The 11,120-nt window shown below is 56.7% G+C and overlaps 1 protein-coding gene across 1 annotated transcript in view; it reads left to right on the top strand.

Annotated features, from left to right (window-relative positions):
* The window catches only part of Setd1b (SET domain containing 1B), a gene marked incomplete in the record, with an annotated part of 23,769 nt that extends 15,790 nt beyond the window's left edge, over positions 1-7,979 (top strand). Inside the window, 6 exon segments of the mRNA XM_013503539.1 lie at positions 1-406; positions 1,183-1,349; positions 2,732-2,863; positions 2,943-3,062; positions 3,148-3,285; positions 5,720-7,979. The exon segment at positions 1-406 is cut by the window's left edge and continues 25 nt beyond it. Of these exon segments, the coding sequence (XP_013358993.1) occupies positions 1-406; positions 1,183-1,349; positions 2,732-2,863; positions 2,943-3,062; positions 3,148-3,285; positions 5,720-5,893 (1,137 nt within the window).
* Between the last annotated feature and the right edge of the window lie 3,141 nt (positions 7,980-11,120).

The following is an 11,120-nucleotide window of genomic DNA, read 5'->3' as shown; positions in this document are numbered from 1 at the left end:
CAGCCGCCTCCTCCCCCACCCCCACCCCCCATTGAGCCTACCAAGCTGCCCTTCAAGGAGCTGGACAACCAGTGGCCCTCTGAAGCCATCCCCCCAGGCCCTCGTGGGTGTGACGAAGTCACCGAGGAGTACATGGAGCTGGCCAAGGTGCGGGGCCCGTGGCGCCGGCCCCCGAAGAAGCGCCACGAGGACCTCATAGCCCCTTCGGCCTCCCCTGAACTCTCGCCGACCCAGCCCCTTTTCCGGCCCCGCTCGGAGTTCGAAGAGATGACCATCCTGTATGACATCTGGAATGGTGGCATTGACGAGGAGGACATCCGCTTCCTGTGTGTCACCTACGAGCGGCTGCTACAGCAGGACAACGGCATGGACTGGCTCAACGACACGCTCTGGGTCTACCACCCCTATATCCTGCCTGACACGGTCCTGGCCTCTCGGCTTCGGGCAGCCCTTGCCCACCCTTGGGCCCGTCTCCCGGTCTGTAGCTGCCCACGCTCCCGTGAGGGCAGCCGCAGTGGCCCCTGCCACCTACTCACCAGTGTTGGTGTGGCACCTGCTGAGCTTTGAGCTGAGTTGCCACTGGCACTTTAAACCCTGTGCCAGGCACACTGCATCCTGGAGCTAGCAGACTCCGCAGCCTCTTCCCCTGGCCTGGGCCCTCGGCCCGCTCCACCTGGTGGAATCTTCCCGGGACCCAGTAGGGTGGGGCCATTAGGATTCCTATTTTACAGAGGAAGAAACCGAGGCTCAGGGAGGTTAGGTGGTGACTGCCCAAGGTCTCAGCTCCAAAGTGGCTGAGCTGAGATTCGAACCCAGGCAGGTCTGAATCTAGAACCTGAGCTGTGACCCTCCATGCTGCCCTAAGCCTAAGGCTGAAACCAGCATGATCCCTGTTACAGCAAAGTAACGTATGGAGCACTCACCACCTCCCGGGACCTCGCCGGGGCCTTGGTTGTGCTTCCTCATCGACAGAGGCAGCTTTGCCCATTGCAGCCGGGGTCCAGGTGGGAGACTGAGGCAGAACGTGGTCAGTAAACTTGGCCAGGGCCAGATAGCTAGGTACTGATCGTTGGTGGGATTGGCCAGTGGGAGTCGTGTGGAGGTGGAGACGGGTCTGAGGGCATGGAGGGTGCGGCCGGGGTTGCTCTGAGAGTGTCTACGTGGTCCTTGACGCACGCCCACCCACCAGCCTCTCTTCTGCTAAGAAAAAGAAACGGGACGATGGCATCCGCGAGCATGTGACAGGCTGTGCCCGCAGCGAGGGCTTCTACACCATCGACAAGAAGGACAAGCTCAGATACCTCAACAGCAGCCGTGCCAGCACCGACGAGCCCCCCGCAGACACCCAGGTGTGTGGCCGGCCGCGTCCCGGCAGCTGAAGGAGCCGAGGTTCCCAGGGTGCTGCTGTGTTGTTTCGTGTTTAATTCCGTGAACAGCTATTGAGCACCTGTGTGTGCCGGCCCTGTCCAGGGCCACAGCAGAGCATGGCACAGTTTTCCTTGGCGAGCTCATGAAGTGGGGTGGGAAGCAGTCAAGGGAGCAGATGAGCAGGCCACTCGAGGTGCCGACCGCAGAGAAAGTAGGCAGGAGGGGCTCAAGGTCACGGGAGCCAGGGCAGAAAAAGTAGGGAGAGTGAGCCGTGTGGGTTAGAGACCTCAGAGACATGGGAAGGGACCTCAGTTAAGTGAAGGCAAGTGGGGCGTGGGCTCATACGTAATCCCAGCATTGGGAGGCTGAGGCAGGAGGATCAGGAGCTCTAGGCTCGCCTGGGCCACACAGCCAGACACTATCCCGAGAAACCAAACAAACATGAAGGCAGCAGAGCAGCTTCTGAAACTCAGCGGTTCACATTCCGAGAAAGCACCCTGAGGCGGGGAAAGACTGTCCAGGGCTTGAGAAGGAAAAGCAGTTAGGACCAGAGGCAGAGGCGGCTTGGGAGGCTCCGAGGGCTGGGGTGATGACGTTAGATGCTGTGTTTTCATTACCAGAGATAGAACTCAGCACCCAGCCATCTTCGTTTATCTTTCTGTGAGGCAGGGGCTCGCCAGGTCGCTTAGTTGTCCAGGCTGAGCTCGAACTTGTGACCCTCGGCCTCCCAGAGTGCTGGGATGAGACGCGAGCCCTGCACTGCTGGCTGAGCTTTGCATCTGTACGCCACGGCCGGCCCGGGGAGGGGTGAGGGAGATGGGGGAGTGGCGTGGTTCAGGGTGTGATGTTTGAAGCTCACACCCGCAGTGAGCGTAGCCGACTGCTGGGGTCCAGAGGGGCGACGACAACGCGGTTGCTGGGGTTCCAGGCCGCCCCGTGGGCAGACACGGGCGGAGGGGAGAGGGAAAGCGGGGTAAGGACAGCCTGCGGTTGAGGGAGCTCTGCAGACGGAGGGAGGGCAGCGGCGAGAGCAAGCGGCCGCTGTGAAGGACCTGCGTGAGTTCTCGAAGGCCTTCAGAGGTCAGGTGCCCAGAGCCCTCAGGGAGTTGGGGCTGGTGGTGCCTCTGCAGATGTTTAGCTGAGGTGCTGCTGAGGAAAGCCGTGCTGTGTGCCCCCGTGGGAAGAACTGGGGTGCACCGGCCGAAGACAGGAAGGAGGAAGGGGAGATGCCTGGTTGGTGGGGGACAGGCCAGGGCCACCAACAGTGACCCAGAGCACAGGATGGGGCTGTCACTGAGGGCACCGCTCGGAGCCCGCGACTGCGTCCTCCCTCTGACCCGCCCCCGGCCCCCTCCCGCCCCAGGGCATGAGCATCCCTGCGCAGCCCCACGCCTCCACCCGGGCTGGCTCCGAGCGGCGTTCGGAGCAGCGCCGCCTGCTGTCCTCCTTCACTGGCAGCTGTGACAGCGACCTGCTCAAGTTCAACCAGCTCAAGGTGAGGCCTGGATGACCTGGGGCGGCCAGGGGGCAGGGGGCCTGGGACCTGGCTGACCTCTCCCTGCCTTCCCCTGCAGTTCCGGAAGAAGAAACTTAAGTTCTGCAAGAGCCACATTCACGACTGGGGCCTGTTCGCCATGGAGCCCATCGCGGCCGACGAGATGGTCATCGAGTACGTGGGCCAGAACATCCGCCAGGTAGGTGCTGCCTGCCGGGCCGGGGCGGGATGGGCCAGCGTGGGCACGGGGCCAGCCTTACCAACACGACGTCTTCTGGGGCCAGGTGATCGCGGACATGCGGGAGAAAAGGTATGAGGACGAGGGCATCGGTAGCAGCTACATGTTCCGGGTCGACCACGACACCATCATCGACGCCACCAAGTGTGGCAACTTCGCACGTTTCATTAACCACAGCTGCAACGTGAGTGTCCGCAAGTGGTAGCCACACCCGCCATGAAGGGAACGGGAACCGGGAGCCCCATACAGCCTCCGTCCTCAGTCTGGGTCCCTTGGGGGTGACAGGGGGGACATGGGGGCCATGCCAGAAGCCCTTCTCAGCAGGATTGTGTGGTAATCCCAGCACGCGGGAGGCTGAGGCAGGAGGATCACCAGAGTTCAAGGCCAGCCTGGAATACACGGCAAGAGCCTGTCTCAAAAAGACAAAAACAAAAAAAGAGCTTTTGTCCTCTGAGGCCCAGGAGTCTGCTCAGTAAAACAACCTGTCTTGTGCAGCTGTGACAAGGAGTAAAGGTGCTGGGGAGATTGCTGCTCCGGTGCCTGGTGACCCTGGCGCTCCTTCCCTGTGCAGGCTCTGTAGGCAGAACTTAGCTGCTCGATGCGGAGCTACTCCACAGTGGTGGCGTCCTTGTCGCCTTGGCCCTTGAGACAGGGCCAGTGTAAGCAAGGACCGGGGCTGGCAGTGCTACTTGGCGAGTTCCTGTGGGACAGTTAGTCCAGGTCCGCAGTGTGGCAGCTCTCCAGACTGCGATCGTGATCCCTGTCCGGGAGAGGGGCTGGGCGAGACCTTCCTATGATCAGCAATCTCTGATATCTGAGAGACAAGAGGGCCAACCTGGGATGGTGTCGGGGGCATGGTCAAAGGCCCTGGGGCAGTGGGGAGGGCACTGGGTTGAAGGATAGCAAGGGGCAGCAGGGTGGAGTGGGCAGGGTTGGACCCAGCCTGGTCACTCAGCCTTGCCGGCCCAGCTGAGGAGCTACGGCCAAAGCAAGCCCTGGATTCAGGTCCCATCCTCCCCGCGAAGGTGGGAGTCGTGGGGTGACAGATCTGCTGCCCTTTGGGAAAAGCGTCCTTAGCTGCTGGTCAGGAGTAATTGTTCCTGGGCGAGAGTAGCCACAGGACCTGCTGGGTCCAGAGGCACTGTGACCGAGGCCTGGCTATGGCTAGCTGCCCCCAGAGCAGTGGTGCTTTAGAGGTTGTTAGGAGAGATCGCCCCTGCTGGGTGGGGCCGAGCCAACAGTGGCAGAGGAGGCTGGGGAGGTTGGTGTGGGGCCTCAGTGCATGGCATGGCCGCTGCCCAGTGCCAACAAGCCTGGCACTCACAGAGGTGGGCACCTCGAGCAGGTGCTGGATCTATGGCTCCGGAGAGGTTCGGGGCCGGTTGACCTCTCCTGGAAAGGGCCAGATGGTACACGTTTGGCTTTGTGCCCACAGGGCCTCCGTAGCAGCTAATTAACTCTGCATTTGTGCCGAGCACAGTGGTGCACTCTGGGAGGCTGAGGCAGAAGGATGGCAAGTTCGAACCTAGCCTGGGCCGTCTAGTGACATAGTGACATAGTGAGACCTTGTCTCAAAATAAAAAAAGATATAGGGATGTAGCTGAGTGTGAAGGCCCTGAGTTCAGTCCCCAGAACCACAAAAAAAATTCTACAGTTGTCAAGAAAGCAGTCACAGGATGTGCTGGTGAGTGGAATAGGTGAGTGGGTGTGTCCGTGTACCGATAAGAACTTTACGGCAGCAGCACTGCACGTGCCTACAATCTCAGCGCTTTGCGAGGCCCGGCAAGCGGATCACAAAGTCAAGTCCCACCTGGGTAACTCAGCAAGACGCTGTCTCAAAAAATAAGGGTGCAGAGATGTGGGTAGGTGGTAGAGTACCCCTCCTTATCCGCCAGGAGTAATTGAGAACAAAGACAGGCGGCTGGGAGCTGCAGGTTACTGACAGCTGTGTCCAGAGCTCAAAAGTGAGGCCTGGGCTAGAAGTACAATTTGTATGGAAGCAGAAGACCCAGGGAAAATACTATCATTGCCTTTTTTTTCCTTTCAGTACTCAGGATTGAACCCCAGGGCCCTGAGCTATATATCCCTGGCCCTTTTTTATATTTTATTTTGAGACAGGGTCTGTGTGCTCACTTTGGCAGCACCTATACTAAAATTGAGCTCCCAGGGCGTGGTGGCACATACCTGTAATCCCAGTGTTTGGGAGGCTGAGGCAGGAGGATTGCTGTGAGTTTGAGGCCAGCCTGAACTGCATAGTGAAACTCTACCTCAAAAAGACAAAATAATAATAATTAATAAATACATACATACATAAATAAATAAATTGAGACAGGGTCTGGATGAATTAGTCAGTTGCCCAGACTGGGCTAGGATCCTCCTGCCTCAGCCTCCAAGAGTCCTGGGGTTATAGGAGTACACCATTGTACTCAGCTTGGTCATTGTCATTCTTAGTGAATATCAGAGGTCCTTGTCATGCTCAGGGGTGACCCGTTGGCAGGGCCTCCTGTGGCTGTGAGTCAGGCCCTGGGTGTGAGGTCGGGCTGGGATGGGGGGTCTCCCCAGCAGGGGTGGGGGCGGGGTGCTGCCTCGGGGCTCACTGCGGCACCCCCTGCCCGCAGCCCAACTGCTACGCCAAGGTCATCACGGTGGAGTCACAGAAGAAGATCGTCATCTACTCGAAGCAGCACATCAGCGTGAACGAGGAGATCACCTACGACTACAAGTTCCCCATCGAGGACGTGAAGATCCCCTGCCTCTGCGGCTCCGAGAACTGCCGGGGGACCCTCAACTAGGCCTGCGGGGCCGCCCCCAACCCCCACTTCAGGTGCTGTCCCTCGCCCCTCGGCCTCGGCAGGGCTTGGCGCCCCCAACACTACCCAGGCCCAGCCCGCAGCGCCCGCCTGGCCGCGGAAAGGGCTTCAGTCTCTCACCTGTGTCCCTTTCATTTTTAAAAAATGCTCCTTTCAGGAATTTTGCTCAGCTCTGACACCAGCTTCTGTCTGTCTCGCCCTCCCGCGCCCCGCCCGCCCTCTGTCCGCCGCGCCCCGCCCTCACCCCCTCCAGTGTCTTCCTGTGGATGCTGCTATGTCGTGTCCTCGCTCCCTCCCTTCCTCGACCGAGAAGACGCTTTGACCGCTGAAATGTGAAGGCAGAACCAGAGAGGGCACTCGCAGGGCTGCAGAGGCCTCGGGGCCGCGGCCTTGGCCTCGCCACACTACGCCCCTGGCAGCCCCCGCGCCAGGGCAGGGCGAGGACGCCACGCTGCCGCCCCCCGCGGCCAGACCCCGCCACCCACGCCCCACCACTCCCCAGTCCTCGGGTTCGATGTTTACTTTCTCATTCGGATGCCAGCAACGAGGGAGCGCCCCAGGAACCCCAGTGCAGGCAGGGCGCGGGACAGCTGTGCCCAATCGCTCCGCCCACACCGGCCAGGCCGAGGGGCTCCCAGGGCAGGCGGGTCCCCCAGCCCCGCCGTACGGGTTGCCTGACCCCACGCGCGTGCGGCGTTTTTGTTTATAAGCTTCCCGCTCACCCCGCCATCGGCAGCCCCTACCCCGGAGCTCTGCTAGAGCGTATTTATTTTCGGAGTGAGCAGTTTATTTCTCCCAGAGAAAGGAAAATCTTGTGAAAGATTTTAAAACTCAGATCTCAGTCTTTGACAGTTCCCCCGCCCCTTTCTCCTTTTCAGGGTTTATTTCCATGAATTTTTTTTTTTCTTGTGCGTGTATAAAATCAAAACGAAGGGAAAAAAAAAATAAGTTTTTGAAGTTCAGAACCCACTTCTGTATATAGACTGCCAGAAAGGACTTTTTCTTGGGAACATTGTTTCTTGTAGAAACATGTGGGGAGACTTTTTTGCTCATTTCTTTGTACTTCCAAAAAAAAAAAAGAAAAAAAAAAAAGACACACAAAAGCAAGTCCCCGTCCCGAAAGCAGAGCAGGCGTGTACATAATCTCCGGAACGAGGCCGTTGTGACGGGGTCCTCACGAGATGCGACCGCACCCCCTCTGCGGACGGACGGCGGCGCCTCTGGTATCTCAGCTTGTGTCAAGCTTGTTATCATGTAAATTCTGTACAAAGAATTGTTATTTTTCTCTTTTTTTGTCGTTGGTGGTTTTGTTGTTTTGTTTTTTTTTTTTTTTAATTTTTTCTCAGGCCCTCTCTGTGTGCAACTGTGCCCACCGGTTTCCAAGGTGCAGGAAACTGGTGGCCTTAAGGTAGAGGGGCACCTGGGCGCAGCGGCGACCTTCTCTTCCGATTGCAGTTTTCTGCCTAACGTGCAACCGAGGAAATATTTATTTTTCACATGAGGAAATGGTATAGTTTGTAGATGGCTGATTTAAGTTACTTGTGCAGCCTCCAAGGGGCTGTCTTCATCCTGTCCCCCGTTAAAGAAGTGGGGGACAACACGAGGAAACCAGGGGAGGCTGTGTGTGCCCTCGCCCCGCCCCGCCTCACAGCCGCAGCCCGGGCAACGCCGGCCGCTGCGGGCGAGGGCTGGGCCCCTCTCCCCAAATCCCCGGGCAACCCCGGAATGGTTTGCAATAATCCACGTATGTGTTGGCCCATTTTCCCTTTGTAGCCGTTGTTTTGCATTGAACAAATCTCTACTTTTGAAGTGTCGGGGGTTTCTGCTTTTTTTGCTTTTCTTTTCCCTTTTCTCTCCCTCTGCAAAGAAGAGAACGGATAAACTTTAGGGTTGTTTGTGCGTAGACTCTGCCATCCGTATGTAACTTGTTTTGAAGAGAAGTGTTTCTGTTGTGGGTGTGTCTTGCTGTAAATATTTGTTCATATTTTTGTGAATTCAATACTATGTACCATTGTATTATAGTAACTTTTATAAAGCAAACCATAAATATACTGACTTTTCTTACAGACACGCCGTCTCTTGCTCTCCTCTCCCCTCCTTGCTTCTTTGTTGAGTGTGTACTGTGCTCACAGGAGATGGGCGGGCAGGCGCGTGGGGTGTGGCGTGGCCCACCCAGACCATCGGCTCTCACCCTGCCCGAAGGTGGGGTCTGTGAACTGGCCTGAGTCATGGTCAGACCACGACCACACCTTCCAGCTTTGAAGTTTTTCTTGTAGACTTATTTAATATAAGACCTTAGGAACCCAGTTAGGAAACAAGATCACTCATCCTGTTGCCATCACTAGAACTTGGTTCCTCAAAAATGTTGAACATTAGCTGGGCCTCGTGTCCTACACCTGTAATCCCAGCACTCTGGGAGGCTGAGGCAGGAGCATCGCAAGTTGGAGCCCAGTTGAAGCAATTTAGGGAGATTTTGTCTCACAATAAAAGATGAAAGCACGGCTGGGGGTGTAGCTCAGTGCAAAGGCCCGGGGCTCAATCCCCAGTACTGGGAAAATGTTGACTGCTGGTCTGCATTTGATAGGAAGAAGGCTGGTAGAAGTCACAGGTTGAACCAAATTCAGTACCTCCAGTGGTGGCACTGCAGGTGGAGCTGGTCCCCTCGGGGTCTGTTCTGTCCGACAAGGGGCCGTGGCAGGGTTGTCAGAAGTCCGAGGACAGGCACAAAGGAAGTCTTGGCAACAAGCAACACGGCTGGAGGACACCAGGCCTCCCCTCTCCCGCAGCAACATGAGTGACACCGCAGACCATTTCTCCTGCCAAACTGGCCACCGAGTCACAAAATACTCAGTGTCTGTGGGCAGGAGGCAAGGAGAAGCGGAAGTGCTGCAGCCTTCTTCAGGGGGAGAAAGTGGACACGGACAAGCAAGTGTGGAAAGTGCATAAGCCAGGTGTGGTGGCGCATGCCTGAGATCCTGGCACTCGAGAGGCTGAGGCAGGAGGATTGCTGCAAGTCTGAGGCCAGCCTGGGCTTCACAGTGAGTTCCAGACCAGCCTAAACGGCTAGTGAAAGCCTGTTTCAATCGATCCATAATAAAAATGCACAAAAACCCTTGACCCAAATTTCCACTGTCAAGAATTGAGCCCGACAGTCACAAGGGACGGTGATGTGTATAAGGGGATCTTTGCCACTGCATTAATCATAGCGCTGTTAGTGGTGGGCTGGTTTGAGGATGGATTCATGGGAGAAGAGAAAGCTGGGGTTGGGGCTGAGCCAGGAAAGAGACGGTGCCTCTGGGCTATTCATTTGTTCAACCAGTACATATGTATGTATATTTATTTATTTAGATAGGATCTTGTTATGCAGCCCATGTTGGCCTTGCACTCACAGAGATCCTCCCGCTTCAGCCTCCTGAATGCCGGGATTACAGGCATGGGCACCACACCTGGTTTCCACCAATATTTATTGAGCAGCTACTGTATGATGTGTCAGGCACTACCGCAGACACAGTGGTTGCAAGAGTGAAAAGAACACTCCCTGTGTCTTCCCAGAGATTATGTCCTTGTGGGTACGAGCACTGCAAAGAAGAAATGCTAAAATAAGGAGAAGCAGCGGCCAGTAGTGGCTACTGGGGGGGTGAAATTTGAAATGAAGTCTCAAGGAAGTCGACTGGGCTGACATTTGAGTGAAGCTTGAAAGGAGAACACAGCGGCCCTGTGGCCATCAGCAGGGAGGGTTCGGGCAGGAGGGACAGCTGCGAAGGCCCCAAGGCAGTGGGTGCAAGGCGGCCTCCTGGGGGAGGGCAGGGAAAACAACACATCCCTGAGAGCTCTGAGCAGGGAGCACAGGGAAGGCAGGGGGTAGTTTAAAGAACCCGGTCCTGGAATTTGTATGTGAAATAGCCCAACCTTCTCAAATATCCACTCGTTTGTTTGCAAGCAAAATAGAATACATGTGAAGGCCAGGTTTGGCCCAGAAGCCGCTGATCTGCAGCCTTCTGAGCTATAGAATTTCCCTCTTTGCATGAGCCGGGGAGACTGAGGGAGCTTTGCATGGCCCCAGAGCCTGCCCCTCGGTTCTCACTGGGTTCTGGTCATTTCTGAAGTTTAGGATTCCAGAAACCCCGACATTTTCCCTCTAATCTGGAAAAAACTTCCGATTCCTCATAATACCCATGCAGATAGTATTCTTTCTTTCTTTCTTTCTTTTGTCTTCTTGAGACAGGGTCCTACTATGCAGTTCATGCTGGTCTTGAACTCACTGTGTAGCCCAGGCTGGCTTTGAACTTGCAATGATCCTCCTGCCTCAGCCTCCCGAGTGCAGGGATTACAGGCGTGCGCCACCACACCCAGCTTCTTGGTGGAGATTGAACTCGGGGGCCTGGAGCTTGCTAGGTAAGTGCTCTCCCTGGAGCCACACTCCCAGGTCCTGCTCAGCCTTGCCTTTGAAGAAATCATTTTCTTCCCAGGGTCTTGGCATCAGCTGCTCTTCTGCCAGGTGTCTCATTTTTTTTTTTTTGCAGCGGGGTCTCACATGTAGTGCAGGCTGGCCTTGATGCCCACTCACACTTGGGTATGGACAAACCCCTTTCCCAAAGGAGAAAGGTGGGCGGTGCTGCTGTCCTGGGCGGGACACTGGCGACAGTGCCTAGGGTGCAGGGCAGAAGCTGTGCTCGGGCCCCTCCCACCGTCTCTGTCTAGACCCCGAACCACATCCTGTGCGTGCAGAACGGGTGGCCTGGTCAGCACTCGCCCATTTCGCACACTCTGAGCAACAAAACCGAGGTCACTTATGCTCAGGACCATAAACCCATCAGCGGCTGCTGGTCTCTCTTCCTGGGACACTGTCGCCATGGCTGGCTCTCAAGTGTCACCTTGTCACAGGGGTCTTCCCTCTGTTGAAGCTAGTTATCCTGAGACCTTCACTGCCGCTGTTCTCCTGCTTCAGCCTCCCGAGTGCGGGGATCACAGCCGTGGGCCACCATGCCCGGCTCCTCATCACCCGCTTCACTGTTGGCATTTGTGATGAAATGATACCTGGAGAAATGCCTGTTCTCCAGTTCCAGAGAAGCCCATCACACCAGTGTCCGCTCGGGTCGCGCAGCGCCGCTGGGAACCCCTAATCCACGCGCGGGCCCTGGACTCCCCCTGGCGGCAAACGCGCGCCACTGCTCCTCGCTGGGCAGAGATACCAGACCACAGACACCGC

The sequence above is a fragment of the Chinchilla lanigera genome, unplaced genomic scaffold, assembly GCF_000276665.1.
Source record: "Chinchilla lanigera isolate Chin_1 unplaced genomic scaffold, ChiLan1.0 scaffold00081, whole genome shotgun sequence".
In the NCBI taxonomy this organism is placed as follows: Eukaryota; Metazoa; Chordata; class Mammalia; order Rodentia; family Chinchillidae; genus Chinchilla; species Chinchilla lanigera.
Note: the sequence above shows the minus strand (reverse complement) of the source record. Positions and strands in the feature narration are given on the sequence as shown.